General features: G+C 39.3%; 1 protein-coding gene across 3 annotated transcripts in view; it reads left to right on the plus strand.

The window, feature by feature from the left end:
• The window catches only part of UBAP2 (ubiquitin associated protein 2), a 91,555-nt gene that overhangs the window by 29,613 nt on the left and 39,408 nt on the right, over nucleotides 1-22,534 (plus strand). For 2 of the 3 annotated variants that reach the window (XM_026865331.1, XM_026865332.1), the window contains exons 7-11: nucleotides 5,635-5,689; nucleotides 6,889-6,992; nucleotides 12,003-12,062; nucleotides 13,231-13,283; nucleotides 21,083-21,150. In XM_026865331.1, coding sequence (XP_026721132.1) covers nucleotides 5,635-5,689; nucleotides 6,889-6,992; nucleotides 12,003-12,062; nucleotides 13,231-13,283; nucleotides 21,083-21,150 — 340 coding nt within the window. The remainder of the gene's footprint in view (nucleotides 1-5,634; nucleotides 5,690-6,888; nucleotides 6,993-12,002; nucleotides 12,063-13,230; nucleotides 13,284-21,082; nucleotides 21,151-22,534) is intronic. The other variant, XM_026865333.1, reaches the window with a different exon arrangement.

Genomic DNA, 22,534 nt, shown 5'->3' on the forward strand with positions numbered 1-22,534 from the left:
TGTGGAAAAAATCAGTTGATCAAGTAAGTTTGAAAATGAGGGAATATTAAATGATATCAGTAGGTTACAGGTTCAGAGTGAACTTAGGGAGATGGTTCTTCATGTGTGTAGTTAACCTGAGGAACTCCTTTCCATAAGATGATGTGGGTGCTGAAAATTTAGATGTAGAGAGAGTTGACAGTTTCATCCTAAGAAAAACCCTAAACCACAGCAAGAAAAGGAAAAACCACTGAGGGTTTTGTAATATGTAAATTATCTTTGGCTGGTTGGAAGACCAGAAGAGTGTCCAGAGAAACTGCACTATGGTTTCAGTATGTGTATTCTTCCCTAGATATCTAATTGACTGTAGCTGATAATGGGATAGCAGGTAGACAGACTTTTGGACTTGACTCAGCATAGAAATTTTTACAGATTTACGGATTTACGTATAACAACTGTCCTGGTTTACAAAGTGAAAACAGATTTGTTGCTTTTACTTCTGTTCCTTTACTGTCTTCATTCTTCCACAGCAACATGAGCATACCATAAATGTGGATGCTGACAGGGATTTTTTTTTCGCAGAACAAATAAAAATGAAAGGGAGAACCATTATGTTTTCATTTCAGACTTAAACAACATGAAAAGGAGCCTTTCAGACTCTCGTTTTTTCTACTGTCTGTATAAGATTAGACTTTTTGTAAATATCTGACTATACTCCAGATTGTGTTCTTGACCTTTTTTAAAAAATTTTTTGGAGGTTTTTTAGTATGCTATCTGTGAAAAAAAATAGGAGTTTTAACCAGAATTGCATGTCTAAACATTTTCTTATTTTAAAAGTTTAACACAGTTGGCAGAGGATGTATTTTGAATTTCCTCTGCCAAAACTAATAACAATGTTGTTTTTTCTAAAACATGAATGTAGAGCAGACCTTCAGGTGGTCACAATCTGAAGTCCATTTAGTTTGCTGTAGTTGGTTCTGCATTGGTTAAATGCTCTGTGTGTCATGTAAAGTTGGGGTTTTTTTTGAGATTGAACAGAATTTGGCTTTAACCTCAGTTATTTATTTTGTTTTAAACATAACTTTAGAGTTGAAAGTTTTCTGCACATGCTTCTAAAAATGGTTAATAGCATACATGCAATATATAAAGCAGTTCTGATGCTTCTACTTTACGATCACTAAGAAGTCAAAAGTTATTTGAATTATTAAATATAAATACAGTGTTTGTTTTCGTAGTATGGAATACCTAGAATACAAAGAGTTATACAAATAGAATTTCCATAGTTAGTCTCCTTATCTGTTCATAAGGCTTAATCCTCTGTCACTTTGGTATCTGTTGGGGGGATGGCTGGCTCTGCATTTCCAGAGCAGAGACCAGGTCTGTTCAGTTACTGTGTAATAGGAGGTAAGCACAGACCTAGGGTGTTGTCTGACCTTCCAATCTGCATTTCCATTTCCTTTCAACTGTTTTTAGACCTCTTTCTTTTCTTAAACCTCATCTAATTTAAACTTGTCAGTGTGCAAATCTGAGTTTTGAAATAAAGCACCTCTGTTATAGTGGAAGGATTTAGGTTTTCAAGCTTAAACTGGATTTTATACAGAATAGGCTATTAATGTCTAGGCTCATTGGCACTGTGTTGTACTGAGTTGTGGTGCTGCAGCTTTTCTTATGCTCCCAAGTAGTGTGGTTTGTTTTGGGGGAAGGAATGTTGTGAATGAGATTTTTTTCCGTGAATGGATGGTACAGGAGTGAAGCCTTGATTGTGTGATTTATGAGTGTTTTGAACTCCTGATGGGTTTTAGTTAAAAATCTTGCCACCTGCCTGGTTATAAGTGTTGATGTCTCCAGAATGCATTCCAGAAAAGAAAAATATAAGTGGAATAAGTGATGGCTGATGTGAGCCTAGTCAACTGAGTGAGATGTGCTGGAGAGCAGGAAAAAAAACCCAACAATACACAGCTGAGCAGTTACAATTTCAAGAAAACAAAAGCATGTTTTAAGTAGTTCGTTGTTTTAAATGATGTTGGATAGAGTTAGTAGCAGGAACTCTGATCAGAATCAGTGTTAAGCATGGTTTCCTCAAACAGCAAGGAATAAGCTGTGCTTTAAGTGGCTGTTTGTAGATCCAAGTGTAAAGGAATGTGAAGAAATGTTTTGAGGGTTTATATGAGGCAGGGCAGTAATTTTGTTCTTTGCCTGATGTCTGTAATTTGCTTTTGTGCTCCACATGCTGATTGATTGTAAGAAAATCTATTCCTTTAGACTCAATAGAAGATTCAGTGAATTCCTGCCAAGTCACTTGTTCTCTTTTTGTGGGTAGATAAAAATTTTTATAGAAGAATTGCTAGTTGTGAATTACCACAGGAAAAGTACTTCTGTAGACACTGACTGTTGCAATCTAAACCATATATACATGTCTTTTTAGAGTAGTGTTAAAGCTGTACTTTGTGTGTTAAAAGTATAAACTGGCATTACTGCTGGGATGAATTGGTGCTGTCTCTTCTGGTGCATTTAAACTGTATCAGAGGATCAATCTGTTTAAATCTAACCAAGCCAAAAAATTAGAAAGGGAGAAGGTAGCATATTAGCTGGGGACAAGAGGGTTTTTTGGGCGTCTTGTCCTTGTGTAAAGGTGACTAGTTTGCTGGTGTTGAACAAGCAGGGAGCTGGTTTGGAGAGCTGATCCAAAAATGAACTAATAATTTTGTTTTCTGGTAGTGGTATTGTGCTCACTCACTGGTACAGGCAAAACTGTCAGTGCAGGAAAGAGCAGAAAGAGCAGAGCTTGTGATCACTGGTGAGGAAGACCTTGGTTGTAGTATTTCTGACTTAAATGGTTTTAAGTTACTGTGGAATTGTATGCTCAAAATTTGTGTCCCTGCTCTGAATTGAAGTGTTAGCCCCATTTTGCTCACTGACCTTTTAGTCGCTGTTAAAAGCGTCAAAAGTTTGCAGATACTTAATGACTTTTCATAGTTGTTTCATGACCAACATCTGTGTTAGAAGACTGTGCCTTCTAATTGTTCTAAAGCCATGTTTTAATTTTGACAGCTGAGAGAAGTAACTTTCCTAGCACAAGAACTTAAGAATGTATTAGTGATCTGGTTGGGTCAAAGGGAATATCAGTCCTTCACGTTGTCATCTTACATTAATGACCATGATGTATGAGCTTCCATGTCCGAGTTAGAGTGGTCTTTCAGTAGTGAGTACTTGCTGTCCCATATTTTTAATTACTTCTTCATGTCTTTTCTAGCTTTGAATTTAGTGCTCTTCACAACCCAGCTGGTTTGGTGCTTCCCTTTTGTCTTCATTAGAATGCTTTTTGTTGCATGTGTTGGTTAAACTTAATATAATTTCAGTTTTGACAGAAAGCATAGACACAACTTTACAAGTTAAGGGAAGCCACTTAAAGTTCAAGTTCAGGCTTAACTTTCAAGGTGATCTGACATAAAAATCACATTGCTGGCTAGTAGTCTAAGACTGTGCATGGAACTTCAGGATCAACATGGTTTCCTTCCATCAATTTCTAAAATTATTAGAGGTTCTTATAGTTGTTTCACTTATGCCTTGCTTCCAAAATAAATCTTCATCTTCTGTTTGATATGCTAATGTTATTGTTTCAGACTTTTGCACTTGGGAGGCTGGGGAGACATACTTCCTCTTCTAAAATGTATTTGTACTTTCACACTAGCTATTCCAGCTAATCTGTCCACCTAATGTCTGCCTCATTCAAAAATAGTACTGATTGACTGTTTCTGTGATTTCAGCTCCCAATCTGTTTTGTAGCTGAGTTTGTTGAAAAACTGGTGCTCTCTCTTCTGTGCCTCATTAGTAAATGGTGTTTAATGCTGTATTGGTAGCTGTAGGAAGTAAATTTATTACATAGATGGCCCCTACGGTGTCTCCAGATAAACCTTTTTAGCTGAGTTCTGCTCTTAAAAAATGAAAGTTATTTACCGGGCAGAAAGATAATCCTGAGTGCACTGAGAGCTGTGACCCTGTTATGCCATGGATCAGCTTCTCAGATTAGGAATTTTAGGTGGGTGAAGGAGAGAAGAGTGGTAGAATAAGTAGGCTGAGCAAGATGGTTCAGAGGCTGATTTACAGTAAGTTGGGTACAGCAGGGTCTGAGGCACTATTGTTTATAGCAGAGCAAAAACCACAGCTTCACACGTGGGCTTGGTGAAGAAGAGTGGCAGTTGCCAGGTTGCGGCTGTTGTTACCTCTTTCTTAACTTCTGTCTGTCTTCTCTCCAACTGATTATGAAAAGAGAGCAGAGGGGAAAAATGTAGAGATAGCAGGCCTGTCCTAGTGTCAGCACTTCGGTTCTTGCTCTTGTCCCACCAAAATACTCTGTGTTGCTGGATGGGAATCCTTCCTCTCAAGGTTTCCATGGTTCCTCTGTAGCTAACCGTTGTCGTCTTGTCTAGGATATGGTAAATGCTTTCATCAAAATGTGGTTAAAACTATCCTGCTATTTTGATGCTTCTAAGAAGTCTTTGAAAATGTAGGTAGTAGACTTTTCTGTGTACTGACAGAGTAAGGAGGTGAGTAATTTTGATCTGAATTTGAACAGCCTGTCATGGGTGATTGTGATGTTTGGACAACCAGTGTTTTGGTGATTTAGGATTATAACTTTGAGGCTCTGGTAAACTTGTAGTTCCTTGGTGACTTACAATTACCACATAATATTGTTGTTAAAATATACATACATTACCTTGATCTCAGTCTGCAGCTGTTGACCTTCTCTGTTCTTGTAATACAAAATAATATTCATAGTCTTCCTCAAAAAAACCCCAACAAACTGTAAAAGCCTCAGGTATTGAGGACCTAAAAAAGGAAAAAAAAAAAAAAAAGTCTATGTAGAAATATGCAGCTTGTAAAAAATTGTTTCTAACAGTTTATGTAGACATTTATGAATGGTTAAGAAACAGAAGTTTTCATGCCTTTTTGGTACTGTATGACATGGAAAAATAAAGCTATTCATTGTATCAAGAAGCTTGTAAACTGAGGCTGGTAATCAAAATTGGAGATAAAGAAGTGTTTGTTTTTGTTAAAATGGAAATGAATATTCTTGTGGGTGATGATAACAAGGAAGTTGTTTGAGTAATTTGAATTGGGTTATTTTCATGTCAGTAAGTATGATTAAGGGGGAAGGAGGAGGAATGTGTGGTTGCAAGTTGGTGAAAACAGAGGAGGTTAGGGGTAGACAGGTGGGCTGAGTCAGAGAAGGAAACAAATGGAGTATTTAACATTTCCCCTCAGGAGGAGTGTGAGGGAATGTCTTGAGAGATCAGGGTATGTAGGGATGCTGGAATTCTAGAGCATCTTGGACAAGACTGAGAAATTAGAGACAAAATTTTGAGCAGTGTCTAATGGTTTGGCAATAGCAGTCTCATGTGGAATGAGTCTTTAGGTAAGTCTTGGCATTTAGAGCTACTTCACTAGGTACAGAAAAGATAGCAAAGCATTGCAAGTCCTATTGAAATGTGTAGTCTTAGATGAACTGTGGCTTCTCCTGTGAGGAAATCTGGGAAGTATATGGTATTTAACTTTATGGTAGTTTTCTCCTTCAACCATAGTATTTTCTAATGTGACAGATTAGTGATTGGCGGCTCCTCTGCTGTTGCTGTTAAATGGTGTTTTCTCTCCTAGGGTTTGGACGTGGCAGAGGGAGAGGAGCGGGGAGGTTTTCAGCCCAAGGCATGGGGTAAGAAACATGCAGAGCACAGATTTTGGCAAGGATCAAACTCAGTGGCAATATTAATTGACAATATTGCCACTGCATGTATTAATATTTCTGTATGTTTGATAAAACAATGTGGATGCAAAAATTCACAAATCTGTTAGATTAATGGATTATTTTTGTCTTAAACCAGTATTTCTAGCTAGAATCATCTATACAAACCTAATTGTTCACTTAATATTCATATCTCAAACTTGGAGAACCTGTTTGTATCTTATCAGTAGCAGCCACATAGTGCCTTGGAGGCTGAAAGTTCTGTGTGGTGCATATAGTCCTAGCTCAATTTAAAGATAAATTTGTTTCAGTGTAATGTAGAATTAGTGAGTTCTATATAAAACTAGAAAGTCTGGCAATTATAAACCTTCTTCTGTTTTTGAGGTTTCATGCTTTAGCTATTTGGACATACACAGACCTTAAAACAGAATTAAAAGAAGTTACTCAGCAGTTTTAAAGTTTGTTCTCAGTTTTGTTGGAATAACTTGCTTCGTAGAAGTGTAGCCTCCACTACTTTCACTCAGTGTTTGCCTGTAATGATATTTCATGTAATATCAGTGATGTCATGATGAACAGGCTCATTTCACTTCTCTAATAATCAGTCTTGTTTATACCCATAGATGATAAACTGAAAAGAGGTTTTTCTTCAGTAATTTTTTTTCACCTTTTAGCTGCATCTGTGTGTTTTGGCATTGGTGTCAGGAGTGCATTCTGAAATAATTTTACTGATGTTCCGACTCCTGTCCTGCGCAGGTCTGGTGCTCTGAAAGGACATGATACTGGTTTCTCATCAGTCAGCCACCTGCTGAGAAACTATCAGCTGAGAGGGGCTTATCGTGCATATAAACTAATGCTTTATAAGACTGGGAGGAGTAGGTATGCTGTTTAACTGCTTTTTCAGGAATTGTTGTTTTGGTTCAGTTTCTCTGAAGTAATTTTTTTTCCAGTCTCTTCACTTTTTGCTCCTTTTACTTCTTTTCTCTTTTCTCCCTGTTTGTATCTATGTCTGCTTGTAGAGGAAAAAATTATTTTGAAACCAAAACTATCAAGATAAATTATGTGGAAATCGAGATGTTAAATCTAATACAACTTCATCTAAAAATGATGACACTTGTGTTCATTGAATGACCCATGTGTTCTCTTCCATTTCTTAACTTTTAAAACTCTAGGACATTTAACCCTGCAGACTATACGGAGTCTTCTGCCACTGATGGCTTTGGGACAAAATCAGACATTTGGGAGACTGGTCAGAATGATGCAGATGATGGAACTGGTAAGATGCTTCAAGAAGTGGAAGGATTGGAATGAAGAACTGTAGCAAATTGTCTTTTAGCGTTCGTTCAGTTAACTTCTGAAAACGTGAACACATCTAACATGGCACAGATATTAGTTCATTTTTGTAGCTTAACTGCTACTAATGTGCAGAGCACATGCTGTGGCCTAAGTGACTATCTGGTTAGAATGAAGGGAAGGCAATTTGCTTTTTGTTTTGTTTTAGTGCTAACAATCCCTTGAGAGACGAAGGGATTTGAAGAGTTATTGGAAGAACCTTTTATGTGAAGAACTGTTTTTTAGTACTGCTTTTAAGAGCTCACTTAATGTAGTTAAGGAGTATAAGTCCTACTAAAAGTGATTGGTCCACAGGCATTGGGCCATAGGGTGTGAGTATCTAAATAGAAGAAGAAGAAGAAAAGAAAAACTGTTCACAAATATGAAGCCACTCAGTGACACTGGGATGGCTTTGGAAGCCTCATCCGTACAATGCAGGAATGTAAGGATGTGAGTCTCTGGGATGGAGGAGAGTTCCAAGATCTTTCAACATTGAAGAGAAGAATTATTAACTGTAGTATGAGTAGGCGCTTGAACAAAAGCCAAAAGAGCAGTCTGCCTGTCTGAAGATAGAGGCGATTTTGTGCTTCTGTATGAAGTTACAAGTGTGAAGTACACCCTCCTGGCTAAAGACAAGAGACAAACATAGTTTGGAAAGGAACCATTTAACAGTGGTCTCCTGGTGATTCAGAAATGATGAATGTGACCTGCTTGTCTTTGGGAAAACAGGATACCTTGCTGCTTCCCATATTCTGTGACAGGAGATGAAAACAAAGGAAACCCTGTGTCAGGATGGAGAAATCCACATATGTCATTGTCCACATTGGGAACCATCAAGTGATAGGAGGTTTGGTTTTATTTTTTTTAACCCCAGCAAAGGGTAACTCTTCCAATTTCGTCATTGCTGAAGCCTACTCAGATGATTTTTCATCAACCCTGTGTCAAGTGTGGAAGGAAAAGACTGATACTGGAGGCCAGGGTGTGATCCATTGAGCTCTGCTGTGAGCTGCTTTAGAGGCAGCTTTCTATACTTCATACAAGCCATTTTCCACTTAACCAGAGAAGACATTACAAGCTCAGAGTTTAGGAGGGTTTATTAGGCAGCTGTCTTGTCACTTTGAGTGCCTTCCAGTCCAGTGTGGGAGAGTGGCCCTCAGTATATTAATGGTTATTGGAAGGGATCTGTTCTGCCAAATAAGGATCTTTTGAAGGAATTACTTTTGAAATTACTTGGTATGATATGAACAGAAATGCACCTTTTACTTTCACTCATGTTAGCTTTTCAGATAAGTTTATCACATCATGAGTTAGGAGGACACCTAATGCCTTGAAAATTCACCTAGGAGTACTGATATTGTTGTTCGCTCTACGGTAGCGGAGGGCAGTGTATGTTGTCACAAGTATTGGAGAACCAATTAGGTTAACTAAAGAAAGAAGATTCACAAGAAAGGTATGAGGACCAGAGGTAGAAGATTCACAGGTTAGTTATTAATGAATGCAACTGTAACGCTGTGGCTTACAAACGACTTAGATTTGTGCTCTGCTTCCCAAGTGAGTTCAAATGTTTTGTGACCCTCCCTGCTAACTCTGGATAGCATTCACGTGCCTCCCCTACTGCAACCTCTGTTCCTTCTTGTAGACATCTCAGTCAATAATGGAAGAATTCTGCTGGGAATAAGAGTAGCTTGGTGTTGGTAATCAGATCCCCATAAGAGTACAAATGTGTCTACGTGAGGGGTTTGCTGCTGATCAAATGGGTTGGTGGAAATTCAAAGTGTACTAGCTGACATGTGGAACTTGTTTCTGAATGCCAAGTGCGTTTTTGCTGTTAGGTTGCACACATGTAACTGAGAACTGTACTGAACTTCTGTGATGCAACTTAAGGCATGTATGGGAAGTTGGGGATGTACAGAAAACTGTATGGAGAAGGTGTGAGAAGGCATTTAGGAATTTTCCCTGACATTGTCAGATTAATGATTCTTAGGAGTATGAATGAGCAAGTGTCAGTGTGGGGAGTTCATGCAGAATAATTTAGTTGGTTGAAATCTAAAGTAAACTTATTAAATGTGAATATTCTTTTTGGGTGCTAAATGTTGGTTTTGCTGCTAATCTTAATTTGCTTTCAGTGCAAATGGAAAAGGCACCATAATCAACAAAACAAAAATGTCTTTATATATATATGACTGTAGGAAGAGTGTTTTATTTTACAGTGCTTCTTTAGACAAGCCGTAGTGAATGTCTGAAATAAGTCCTCAAGCCAAAGAGATCTCTTTAAAACTGAATCATGTAAGAAGCACTTTCAGCCTTGTGATTTGAAAGCATCTTGAGGGCTGTTAGGTGAGTCTGCAGCTGGAGTAGTAGTTGTAGAGCAGAAGAGAGAGTGCTGGGAAGGACAAGCAAGCATATGGGGAAAGAGTGGCAGACAAGGTATTGGGCTGGAAGCAGGTTGTACAGCGTTGAGCTGGTGATTTGGCTTGTTAATCACAAATACTAGTTTTCAGTTGGGTTTTTTTTCTTAATTTGCAGTGCTGTTATGTTAGTAACAAATCAACAGTCCAGATAATAAGTAAGTTCCCAATGTGGAGTTCAAGATCTGAATGTGAGTGATGTATATATATGGAAATCCATAAAGCCTGCAGTGGACTAATGAAAGATGTCAGATCATAGTATACACAGAGGAAGGGCAGGATGGAAAATCCTCTCTTTATTCCTCATTACCCAGTCCTGTTTCTTCTTTAATCTAAAACCAAACAAAACAAAATTAGCTCATACTAGCTACTTGAAAAATTAGTGTCTTTCATATGCAGTTACATTAAAAAGGAGATAACTGGCCAACTAGAGAAAGAAAACAAATTTGCTTATCAAAATGTTCTCTGAAGACATCATACAAATATAAACTGTGGAGTTTTGAGTGTTTACTAAGTATTTCCTCTTTAAGCCATTGATGGGAAATGATCAGCATCAACATTTTCAGTTAAAAAGAAATACACGATTTGTTTTTGAAATGTAGTTGTCCCCATATGTTCTCTGAAAGTGCTCTAGAACCTCTTGTCCTGGATTGTTGCAGATGCCAGAGGAATCGCAGTAGCCTAAATGAGATGTGCTTCTAGGTGCACCATCATGTAATCTTATAGATAAGCTAGTAGTTTTGTGGTTTTGATTGAAATAAAAAGAGAGTGAAAGGTGAGCCTTTTAATGATTCGCAACATTTATGTGTAATTTTATTCCAAATAATTCAGCATTGGTTTTCCTACATCCTAATTTTTATAGAAATAATGTACAGCTGAAAGGCAAAGAGAAGGGATAGGTGGGAGGAAACAAAATGATCAGTCCTCATCCAAAAGGGAATAAACTTGAACAGGGTGATTAATATTTTCCTACAGGCATGCTGAGTGTTCAACCTCTTAACTTTTTTGTAATGTACAAGGCAGTGGAAGATCTGAGCAACAAATCATAGCAGATATACAAATAAATTGTTGGAGGTGATCACTTCCCAAAGTAGGTTATAAAAATGATATTGTATTCTTGATAATTTGCTGATACATCTACTTTGATAGAGTTTCATAAATTTCATAGAAAACCTTCCTTTGTTGTCTTAATTATGAGCAGTCTTAAATGACTCTGAAACTGAATAATGACAAGAAATAAAAAAGAAATTATAGTGTAGCTGTCAAGGGAGAAGGGAATTGTGTAGCTTGGAAGTTAGAAGGAAGTTGTTTTGCTTTTTTTTTTTTTTTTTAAAAGATGGCTGTAAAAGTTGGAAGGAATGTCTTAAGGAAACCTTCAGGTCATTCTAGAACATGAATGTAATCCAGAATGAAGACTAGTACTTTGGGGATAATATCTATGCCTGGTTATTCAGAAAAAAGGAAAAAAAGTCAAATAGTATGACAGGGAATGAGGAATTGGAAGAGAATATCTGAAGACTTACATACCATATACTTTTTCTTGGCTTTAGAACTTTCTAATGCTGAACTTGTTACAGAGGGAAACAGGAGATTTAGATAGCCATCTAGTTTGAAGCTGTTATGACACGTATCCCTGAAAACACAAGGTGTAATTGCAATGGAAAACAGAGAAGTCTTAAATTGTGATGCTTTGCAAGTCATGGGGGAAAGGTTGGGGAGAGGATATATGGATTTGAAATAATGCCAAGGTGGATTTTGGACTCAAAGGAAATTGATGTGCTTGTGGCAAGATCTCACTTAGAATCCCATCAACAGGAGGAAGGTGTTAGCAAACTCGATTTAATGCAGAGAAGAGCAGTGAAATAACTGAGTCTGGAAGGATTAATTTGTGAAGGTAGAGTGTTAATAAGCCACAATAATAAACTTAGCTTGGGTAAACTAATAAAAGGGTGAAGTGTTGTGTTCAGTATTTAAAAAGAGTAAAGACACAGAACTATGCTCATAAGTAGGAATAACAGATAAACTTTTAAACAATGTCAGAAAGAAGTTCCAGGTATTATTCCAAACAGGTTTAGTCTCCCAGAGGCGGTGGGGGATGCTTGAGAGTTGGGCTGATTTGTCCCGAGTTCTTTTTCTGTTTGCTTTAGCAGACTCTGAGCTCTGTTGTTAGAGTTCTGGCACCAACATGAAGTTTGTCTTCTACACAGGCAGACCTTGCTCTGATTGAGGGGAAATAAATATAAGCAGGACAAATACCAGGATGTATTTCTTTACAGAAGAAATACCAGATGAAGGAATCTTGTGCTGATCAGGAGAAAGGAAAGCAACTATTTATCTAAAAACTGCTGCTTATTGGGCTTTTCTTTCTTCCCAAAATTTCTGTGGAAATGTGTGGGTTACTCTAGAAATTTGCGGCATTGTAGTAATTGTGCTGTGCTCGGATGTGATTATTAGTTACTTTGTGGCTTGTAGAGACCTTCTGGTTAGGGACTGTTTGATAAAATATAAGCATGAGATATTTCAGGCAACTCTATATTGCTCCACAGAGCCAACACAGAGTGGATGTTACCTTGCTCGGGACCTGCCAAATAATTTCGGATTCCAAGGTATAACTCCTCGCTCTTCTCCCCACTGCGTGTACACCTCTGTGGTAGGCTTGTTCGCCTCACTGGATTAGTGCTATTTGACCCTCCTCTGCCCAAGACTGCTTTGTAATGGTGTACAAAAGAATGCACTAATGTAGTGATGGCCTTAGTACAACCTGGATTTGATGCTGTCTTTGGGGGGCTTGCTTCTGGGTGAATGTGTTTCAGAGGGTTCCTGGTTCAGTAAAAGGAGATGATTAAAGCTGTAGTTCTTTTGCTTTTCTACTTGATCAAAGGTGATGGTAGCAGGAAAGTTACAGGTGGGGTTTTCTTCACCTGTGGTTACATTGTTTAAATGAAAGCTCTGATTGTTGCTGGGGTAACCTTCCCTGTGCTTACACCAGTGGGCAAGGCCTTAAGTCGATTCATGGCTCTTGCATGTTTATGTCTGCTGTTTCCTATGGAAGGGTACAGGTTTTTGCATCTGTAGGACCATTTGCAGTGGTCTTCCCATTGCTGCTCACTGTGCTTCAGAGTTTGCCACATAAACTCTGCCACAAGTTATGGGAAGAAGTGGTTTGCCTCTACAGTGGGAGCTTATTGACTCTTCTGCTGCCATTATATGAATTATCTATGTTTTAAAATACAATTGCTGTATCAGGGGAAGGGATTGGACTTGTTCTGCTCTGAGGTTGGAAAGGAGCCTCCTGGGGCATAGCTTGGGTCTGGAATTTGAATATGTTGAAAGTAGGATTATGGATGTTGGAGTGGGTGTTGTGGTTGTGTTTTGTTCAGGCTGTGTATGAATTTGTGCATGAAATGGGGAGATGCCATGGCGGGGGTTGAGTAACCTTGGTTGTTGGGGTCATCAGAGGAAGTTCTTCTGATGTTTGGGTTTAATCACTGATTGCAGACTTGTGTTTTGTGCAAATTACATCTGGTACCATAGTGACTAAGAAATTCCTGAAATCAAAAATTAAAGGTGAAAAAAAAAACCAACCCAAACCCTCCCAAAATTTTAAATCTGCGGACCAATTTTCTAGAGCTTCCCATGTTTCCAGCTGCCATCTCCTCACTTTGTGTTCCACTAATAACAAAAACATGATTGCTTATAAATCAGAATGGTTGAAAAGCAACATTGTGCTTTTTAGCTTGTAACTGTTTTCTCTCCTTCCCCAAATTACCATAGGAGCATGGAAAAACTCAATAGAAGAATGGACAGCAGAGGACTGGAATGAAGATGTAAGTATACTTTGTTGGATAGACCAATTATTTACCCTTTTCAGAGTTCCTGTGTTGTCTTCAAAACTAAATGTTTGAATTAATACTTTGCTGTATGCATGCAATACTTCTTACTGTGTTTCTTACTGTAATTCCTGTTTGAAATATATATATATTTAGATATATTTAGGTGAGCTTATTTTTTAAATAAAATTGAATCAATAAATGTTAATTTATTTTGCTGGGTGGACAACACATAGTTAATAAAAGTTTTATCCCAAATTAAGTATTTGTGAATTATAGTTCTCAACTGCTCAACACTGAGTGTTAACTGCATATTCCCCCTACTATTGTGTAGGGATTTGAAGACTTATCACAAGACTTTTATGTAATTAACTGTTGAAGCTTGCTATCAATTTTAGACTCCTTATTGGATGCTTTTGTTTGAAATCTGCTTAACTGTTCCACTTAGTCCACTTCATGTTCATAATACTAAAATAAGGAGCTAATTGTATACTGAAGTTAGCACTTAAACTCTTCATTCCTGTTGTTTCATCATGATGTGTTGTCTAAAGTACTACAACAATTTTGGTTTTTGTTCTTTATCAGGCAAGAGATGTCTTCATGTTGCAAAATATTTGGCATTTGTGATAACGTGTGAAAATTGCATTTGTGATCTTAAGTTTTCAGTTATTTCATTAAAGCTTAGGCAGTTTAGAAGACAAGGTAGGAAGAAAAATGGAAAGGAAAACTTAACTTTTAAGAAGATTTTAATCTTTTACAGGAATATCCATTATTTCAAGTTTATTTTCAGAAGAGTAAGAGATTGCCTTGGAAGTCATCCCTTTTGCTTCCTCCTGTAGGGTGGCATGTCAGTGTTATCCCTAGAAATGTGTGAATGTCCCATATAATAGATAAGAAAACTCTGTTCTTAGCTAATGAGAGGGCTGTGTCTTTTGAGAAAATTAAGAGAAACTCTAAAATTCCTAGTTTTTCTGTATCAGTGATTGCTATCAAAAGCTGGTGTCTTTTTTAAACCTGTCCTCTATTTTTGTAGTGTATGCTAGAGGTAGACTAAGGGGTAAGAATACTGAAAAATTCTGGCCTTGTTTCTTATCCCTGTTTGATGCTGGTACAATACAGCAATTGTAGCATGTGAGAGGGGACTTGAGAAGTGCTGACTAGGGGTAGAGTTTTTAATTAATTACTAAACCTGACTAATTTGCACATGAATCTTGAAAGAGCAGCAGATGAAATATCTAGCCTGGTGATAGTTTTTATTAATTTTGGAGTCCTGGAAAAATCCCTGTAACCTAGGAGAAAGTTGTTCATGTGATGATGATCAGAAAGTGAATGAAATGGCAAGCTGCAGACACATTAGCCCAAAACATAGGAGAAAAATAAAGGAAAAATTGATTCCTCTGATTAAAAAAAAAAAAAAAAAAAAAAAAAAAAAAAAAAGTGTAAGAATACAGCCTGTGTCATTCATTGTAGGAAAATAGCTCCCCTTCAAATAAACCCGATCTTGGTCTTTAAGTAAATTACGAAGTAACTGTGAAGACAGAGCATGTCCTTGTAAGATATTTGATCTGTGTCTTTTGTTCTAAAAGCAGTTACATGCTATCACAAAACACATTAAGTGGATTAAAATTTGCCTTGCAAATTTTGTCAAATAAATCTTCTGCAGGAAGGACCCTTACTGAATGTGGGCATTTCGACGAGGACTGTAAAGGAATCCAGTGTTAGGCCAGATGCCATCTAGTGTCTTCATGTGGGAAATCCAAAAACTATTAATTGCCATTCCAATAAGTCAGTTATGCAGAGAAATCTGGACCTCTGCTAGAGTTGAGCAGTTCAAATTAAAAATGCTTTAATATAGCCAAGTGCCCATTTGTTTTATAGGAATAAAGGCACACTTCCAGAACAAGGGACTGTTTTCTGGAAAGCAGCAACTGAAAAATTTTCAGGATTATATGATTGATGATAAAAAAGAACAGCTCAGCATGATCTCCAAAAGGACTGATGCTGTGACAGAAAAAGCCCCTATTGTAGTCTTTTTGTCTGTAGGCACTCTTCCATGTCTCTTAATCATTCTTGATTTGTATTTCTGAATGTGGGCTCTTCTGAACTTGATTCTGAAGTACTGCATCCAATTATTTGTTACTTTTCTGAAAAAAAATTGTGGTAAATATCTGAACATTATTTACTGACAGAAGAGGTCCTTGAGAGTGAGTATTTAGTTTACTGAATCTGAAAAGATTACTTTATTAACATATAATTGACTGTGGTTTTAATCTATAAGACAAAGGCATAATATGGACCTATTGCTAGAAAATGAAGCTGCACATTTAAATATATAATAAACAATTCTAGCAGCATGACTAATGATTAAAACAGCTGAGGAAGGTGATGTATTTGCTGTCTGCAGGTAATGACCAGGTGTTTTTCTGAAGAATATTTTTCCTTAAATGTGGTGTTCTCTAGTCAGATACAAGTTAGGAGCAGGTGAGTGAAATTTAATGTTTGACCTGAGAAGGATTAGATTTTTGTGATCTAATAGTCCTGTCAGGCATTTCTCTTTAGTAGTGAATATTGAGCAAGTATAATACATTGTCAGCAGTCTCTTAAACAGATGGAAACTAGATGTAGTGAAAATAGGAGGTTGTGTTTTGTTAAAGTTGTGTTCACAGCATGGACGGTGATGGATCAGATGGATGTTGAGGTACCATAGATGGCTCTGGTTTTTCCTGTTGAAATTATGGTCATATTCTCCTGGCCAAAGAAAATAAAGTTTAACAACAGAAACTATCAGAAGGGAAGAAAGGGAATACATACAAATTGCTGGAAAGTGGATGAAGGCAAACATTTTCTGTACAGTCTTGGTAGTCTTAGTTTTTATTTGAAACAACAGCAACACTTTAAAAAAAAAGTGTATTTTAGTGGGAGTGTTTCCTTTATCAGGAAGCACTATGAGAACTTGTTTTATTTTCTTTGACTTCAGTACATCCCATCAAAACAGTGGTGAGGTTTTGTTACTTCTGTTTTGTTGATGCTGAATTTTTGAGGATGCTGGTGTGTATTTTCCTGTTCTCCTCACCTATCAACTGGTCATAGGAGCTGGTAGCTAGTTGTTAAATACATTGTATTGTTTGGTGATTGGAGGATGATGTTCATCATAGGAACAGGAGCTGAAAAGCACAGGTGTTTCACTGCAGATGGAGGAAGTATCCTTGCGAGGCTGATGCTTGCAAATAGTTCATGATTGTTCATTCAGTTCTGGGAAAGTGCTAGAGCCTCAGTGAAAGATGTAGTGTATGGTGAGTGTAAATAACTTTGTTAGGAGCTGATAATACTACTTCTAAGAAATACTAAATACTTGTGCGTAATAAAACTTTTCAGCTGCTGCTGTATGAAGTGTGTGTTCTGACAAATGCTGTAATCCCAGCAGACTTTTGTATTAGGTGCTTAATTGGAGGTTGTGACAGTGAGTTTGCCACAGGGTGTCGTGTAAACTTCAGTGTAGCTGAGCTGGTAGCTGGGGACTTGTGTTTTGCATGCTGGTTCAGTTGAAGAGAACATTTCCTCTCTCATATATCAAGCACGCTTTTGCATTGTCACAAACATCCTTAGGCTCCTTGATTTGCTTAGTTTTCTGGATTCATCAGTGTGTTGGCCACGGTTAGTCTTGTCCTAGATTATGTGAGCCTAAGATTAACTGTTGACATTACAAATAATTTAATACTTAACAAAGGGATTGCGGACCATGGGCTGCTGCTCACGCCATTAGCTGACCTCCTTGTGCTATATAATGCAGGAGTCTTGTAACACTACAAAAGGTACAGTAGATGTTGCTCTAAAATAACACATAGAGCGGGGAAAGGGTTGAACAATAAACAGCCTTTTTAACTGGAAGTGTTCTTGACCTGAATCTTTTCTTCATTTTGGTCAGTACCTAGAGTTGCAGTCTGACAGCATAATGCACAGGACAGAGTTGTGTTCCAGACAGATGGGCTTAAAGTATGTTGTATTGGCAGCAAGGGAAGGGAAGGAAATGGAGGGAGGAATTGTGGTGGTGTTAATTTTTTCATGACATAGTGTGTTGCATGTAGCTGGGTGCTAGGGGAGTACATGAAATATTTGAAATTTGCCTCGGATATAAGTGATTGCTCCTAGTCAGCCCTTCTGTGTCCTACTTAAATCAACAGTGTTTCATAGGAAAATCCCAGTCAGATGACCGTGTTCAGGAATATATGTGCTTCCAGTAGAGCTGAATGTGGGGTAGCAGATGAAATTGGCTCACATCCGTGATGTCCTTTAAACTGGGCTGCTAGCAGAGCATGCAATTACAAATAGATAATGTTCTGCAAGAACTGTATTCAAATGTCACATTCTAAAGGGATTCTTTGTGAGTGTTTGAATTAGGTCAGTTATTCTTTAGTCTAAATACAAAGCTACACCAAATTAGTTAAGGGTGATTTTGTGCAAATTTAATTTAAAATAACCATTATAGGTGCCTGTCTTTATCTTAGAATCGTAGAATCATTCAGGTTGGACAAGACCCTTGGGATCATCCAGTCCAACCACCAGCCCTACTCTACAAAGTCCTCCCCTACACCACATCCCCCAGCATCTCATCTAAATGACCCTTAAACACATCCAGGGAGGGAGGATGACCCCACCACCTCCCTGGGCAGACTATTCCATTGTCTGACCACTCCTTCTGGGAAAAATTTTTTCCTGATGTCCAGTTTGAACCTCACTGGTTGCAGTTTAAAGCCATTCCCTCTTGTTCTGTCGCCAATTACCTGTGAGAAGAGACCAGCACCAACCTCTTTATGGTGTCCTTCCAGGGAGCTGCAGAGAGTGATGAGGTCTCCCCTCAGCCTTCTCCTGCTCCGACTGAACAGTCCCACGTCCTTCAGTTGCTCCTCACAGGATCTGTTCTCCAGGTCCTTCCTCAGCCTCGTTGCCCTCCTCTGCCCTCGCTCCAGCACCTCGAGATCTCCCTGGTACTGAGGTGCCCAAAACTGGACACAACCCTCCAGGTGTGGTCTCACCAGTGCAGAGCACAGGGGGACTGTCACCTCCCTGCTTCTGCTGGTCACGCTCTTTCTAATACAAGCCAGGATGCCGTTGGCTTTCTTGGCCATCTGGGCACACCGCTGGCTCATGTTCAGCTGCTTGTCAGTTAGAACCCCCAGATCCTTCTGTTCCACACATCTTGTTAAACCTAACTTGTACTGGCTTAAGATGTGTTCTGTTTTGAAAGTATTTCTGTCAGTAGAAATGAGTTAGCCCTGGGATGTTGTAACTGTTTAACTTTTTCTAAAAAAAAAGAAAAGCGATTAAAAAAAGCAAACAACCTCCTTACAAACTGAAAGCACCCCCACTTCCCCCAACCCCCAACTAACCAGCTCCCCCTCCCCAGCTACCTGTGTGTCTATCTTTACTGTAACAGCATGGTCAAAGCAGTAGTTTTCTGCTGTGGATGCTGACTGCTTATACTAGTATAAGCAAGTATATGGTTCTCCCTTTATTACTGTTTTTTAACTCATTCTTGCAGAGCAGTTGATTTAACATGTTATTGCCACCCCTAGCAGAAATTCTAAGAAGGAACTGTGAATTCTAGTTCACTGTGCATACCTGAGTTCAAACCTGCCTCCACTAATGATGTGAGCTGAAATGTAAAAGAGGGATACGTGAAATGAGTGGAAACAGTGCAGTGTGTTAGACTTTTGCAACAAGATATATCAGATCTTCTCTATGGAGTCCTAGGTTATGTCTACACTAGGTATCTGTACACTGCTGATACATCAGCTGTGACATTAATTACTTTCTACTGGTGTATTTTTCAGGTGAACTGCTGCTCAAACTCACGTAGTTACATTGGTATACAATTGCGTGTTCTGCAGATCAAATTTCCTAACACTTTAATTAAAATGCTATTTGATTCTGTGGAGAAGACTTTGCTGAAGTTTGACTATGTATTTCTGTCCTTTTAAGCACAGATGTGGCATAAAATCACTCAAAATCATAGAGTAGTTTGGGTTAGAAGGAACCTTTAAAGGTGTTGTGGTCCAAGCCCCACGGCCACGAGCAGGGCCGTCTTGGTCTGGATCAGGTCTCTGGGAGCCCCGTCCAAGGTGACGGTGAAAGTTTGCCGCCACGGGGCGCCTCCCAGCTCTCGAGGCGAGCTGTTGCAGCGTTTGAGGAGCAGGCTGGTGGTAGAAGACGTCTTGGTGCTTGTATCTGTTGTGAATCTGGGCTCTGTGAGTTGCAAACCATCAGCCCTGGTCCTGCTGGCGGAGGCCCCGTGGCAAAGTCTGTGCCTGATTTTCTTCTGAGCTCCCTTTAAGTACTGGAAGGCTGCTAGAAGGTCTCCCTGGAGCCTTCTCTTCTCCAGGCTAAACAACCCCATCTCTCTCAGTCTTTCTTTATATGAGGCATTCCAAGGCTCCGATCCTGTTTGTGGCCCTGCTCTGGACCTGCTTGAGCAGGTCCTTATCCTTCTTATGCTGGGGGCCCCCATTGTTGACCGCAGGCAGAGTCGAGGGGCAGAATCCCCTCCCTCGACCTACTGGCCACACTTCTCTTGATGCAGCCCAGGATACAGCTGGCTTTCTGGCCTGTGTGTGCACATAGTTGGCTGTGTTGGTTTAAGCCCTGCTGGGACCGGAGAGCACATTGCTGTTGCCCCCTCCCCCATCCTCTGCCGGTAGGGCTGGAAGTGAGGCACAAACCCCGGGGAAATTTAATACAACAGTGTGATTAAACAATCTGAACAACAACAGTGACAGTGATAACAACAATAAACAGCAATAACAGTGAACAAGACAAAAGACATACAGAGAAATACCGCAGATGGTCACGGAGCAAACCTGACATGTGCATCCTGCCACCAAAAAGCCAAAGAAAAGTAAAAAAAAGTTTCCACCCCTGGGCATGACATCAGCATGGTATGAATAACCTGGCTGGAGATCCCTTCCCCCTCTCTCTCTGCTGGGGAAACTTAACCCTATTCTAATTGAACCAGGACATTGGCTCATGTCAGCTTTTCATCCACCAGTACCCCCAAGTCCTTCTCAGCAGGGCTGCTCTCAATCTCTTCATCCCCCAGCCTGTATTGATACTGGGGATTGCTCTGACTCAGGTGCAGGACTTGCACTTGGCCTTGTTGAACCTCATGAGGTTCACACGCACCCACTTTTCGAGCTTGTCCAGGCCCCTCTAAATGGCATCCTGTCTTTCAGGGGTGTCAACAACACCACTCAGCTTGATGTCATCTGCAGATTTGTTGAAGGTATACTTAATCCCACCATCTATGTCATTGATGAACCTATTAAACAATACTGGTCCCAGTACAGACACCTGAGGGACACCACTTGTCACTGATCCCTCTCTGGACAGAGCCATTGACCACTACTCGGAGGATGTGACCATCCAACCAATTCCTCATCCACTGAACAGTCCACCCCTCAAATCCCTGTCTCTCCAATTTAAAAAGAAATGTTGTGGGGGACTGTGTCAAAGACCTTACAGAAGTCTAGACAGACAACATCAGTAGCTCTTATCTTGTCCACTGATGTAGTCACCCCATCATAGAAGGCCACTAGTTTGGTCAGGAAGGATTTGCCTTTGGTGAAGCCATGCTGGCTGTATCAAATCACCTCCTGTCCCACATAACTGGTTGTAATGGTAGATTGACTTTACTTTTACCTTAAAAGTCCATGACCAAGATGGAATTTCTGCAGGTGTTGCAGCAGTGAAGTGTAAGCATGTGTATGATTAAAATACCTTCCATGCGCTTCCCTCTTTTTCAGCTTTCTGAAACAAAAGTCTTCACTGCTTCCTCTGTTCCAGCTGAGAATCATGTGACTCCTGGGCAAAGGTAAGCTGCTCTTCCACGTTCTCCCTTAAAAACCACCTGCTTGGTGAAACAATGTTAGCTTGCGCATATAAAATGTTGAAAAAAACCCGAAGGCAGCCCTGGTCAGAGATTGGTCAAGCTAATTTCAAATATGTGAAGTCCTTGCTTGCCAGTCGTTGGTTTTATGCGTCCTCTGTTACCTATTATTCTCTATGGAAGTGGAGCCAAACTTAGCAAATCCACAAGGATAATACTGAGAAGACTCTCTTTTGCACAAAGATTGCTTATCGGCAGGAACAAAATGAACTGGGAAGTAAAATTTTCTGCTGCTGAAAAGGAAGCTCTGGCTTTGCTGTCCAGAAAATGGCAAGCCTGCCTCTGTCGATGCAGAAAAGGTTCAGAACATAGTGCTTTGACAGACACGTTAACAGAAAAGCTCATGTTAGTGAGAAGGTGAATTTCCTAGTAAGTGTCACAATTACTTGCCTTAACTGGTGATACAGAATTCAGGTAGAGAATCAAACATATGTCAGTTGCTGCCTTCCTTTACTTTCCTTTGTCTCTACCAAATGTCTGGCCAATGATCTTGTGGAATCATTTGCCTGCATTGGCCTCAGGTCCTAGGAGAGCGGGTTAAACTTGTGTGATGACGACTTCAGTAGTTGGATAGCCTGAGACCTGAAAACTAGATGGCCTGATGGTCCCAAACATCCTGATACAGCTGTGTGGCAGGACTCCAGTGTGCAGCAAAATTTTCCATATAACATGGATGTGATCTGGAGGAGGCAAGCTGTCAGTTGGTCTACATTTTTTATTCCTTTCCTTCTTAAAGGTGATATGCTCACATGATCATTATTCTAATGCACATATTCTTCCAATGGATGTCCCCCAAATTATGTTAAAAAATATTTTATTTCATCAACTCAAATTCTGTTTTTTTGGGGTTTGTTTTGCTGGAGTTTTTTATGTTTGTGGGCTTTGTTTGGTTTGGTTTTTTTCTTTCTCTTGCCATAAGAAAGGTTTGGGCATTACAAAATCTATGCTAATGAAAGCGTTTAGGATAAACTTAACTCAGAACTGTTGGAGTAGATTTCTTCTGCTTTTCCTTGGATAAACCTGTGCTAAATACATGTTAGGGGTTAGTAAATCATGTTAAAGAAAAGAAAATTCATGTTTCTCATCCTGCTCAGGTATGTGTGGTAGAGTAGTTTTGGGTATGTGCCTACTATCTGAGAAAGTTAACTTTTATTTTTGCTGCTCTTGTGACTTCCATGTTGTCACATCCCACTCAGACGAGGGGGACAAGTGACTCAGATTCGCAAATCCCCAAATGGAGCGGACAACAAGTCTCCAAGCATTTATTAACTACCTACAATGTACTAATTGAGCACACGATAATCGGCTA

The sequence above is a fragment of the Athene cunicularia genome, assembly GCF_003259725.1.
Source record: "Athene cunicularia isolate RWA chromosome Z unlocalized genomic scaffold, athCun1 chrZ_part1, whole genome shotgun sequence".
Taxonomy (NCBI): domain Eukaryota; kingdom Metazoa; phylum Chordata; class Aves; order Strigiformes; family Strigidae; genus Athene; species Athene cunicularia.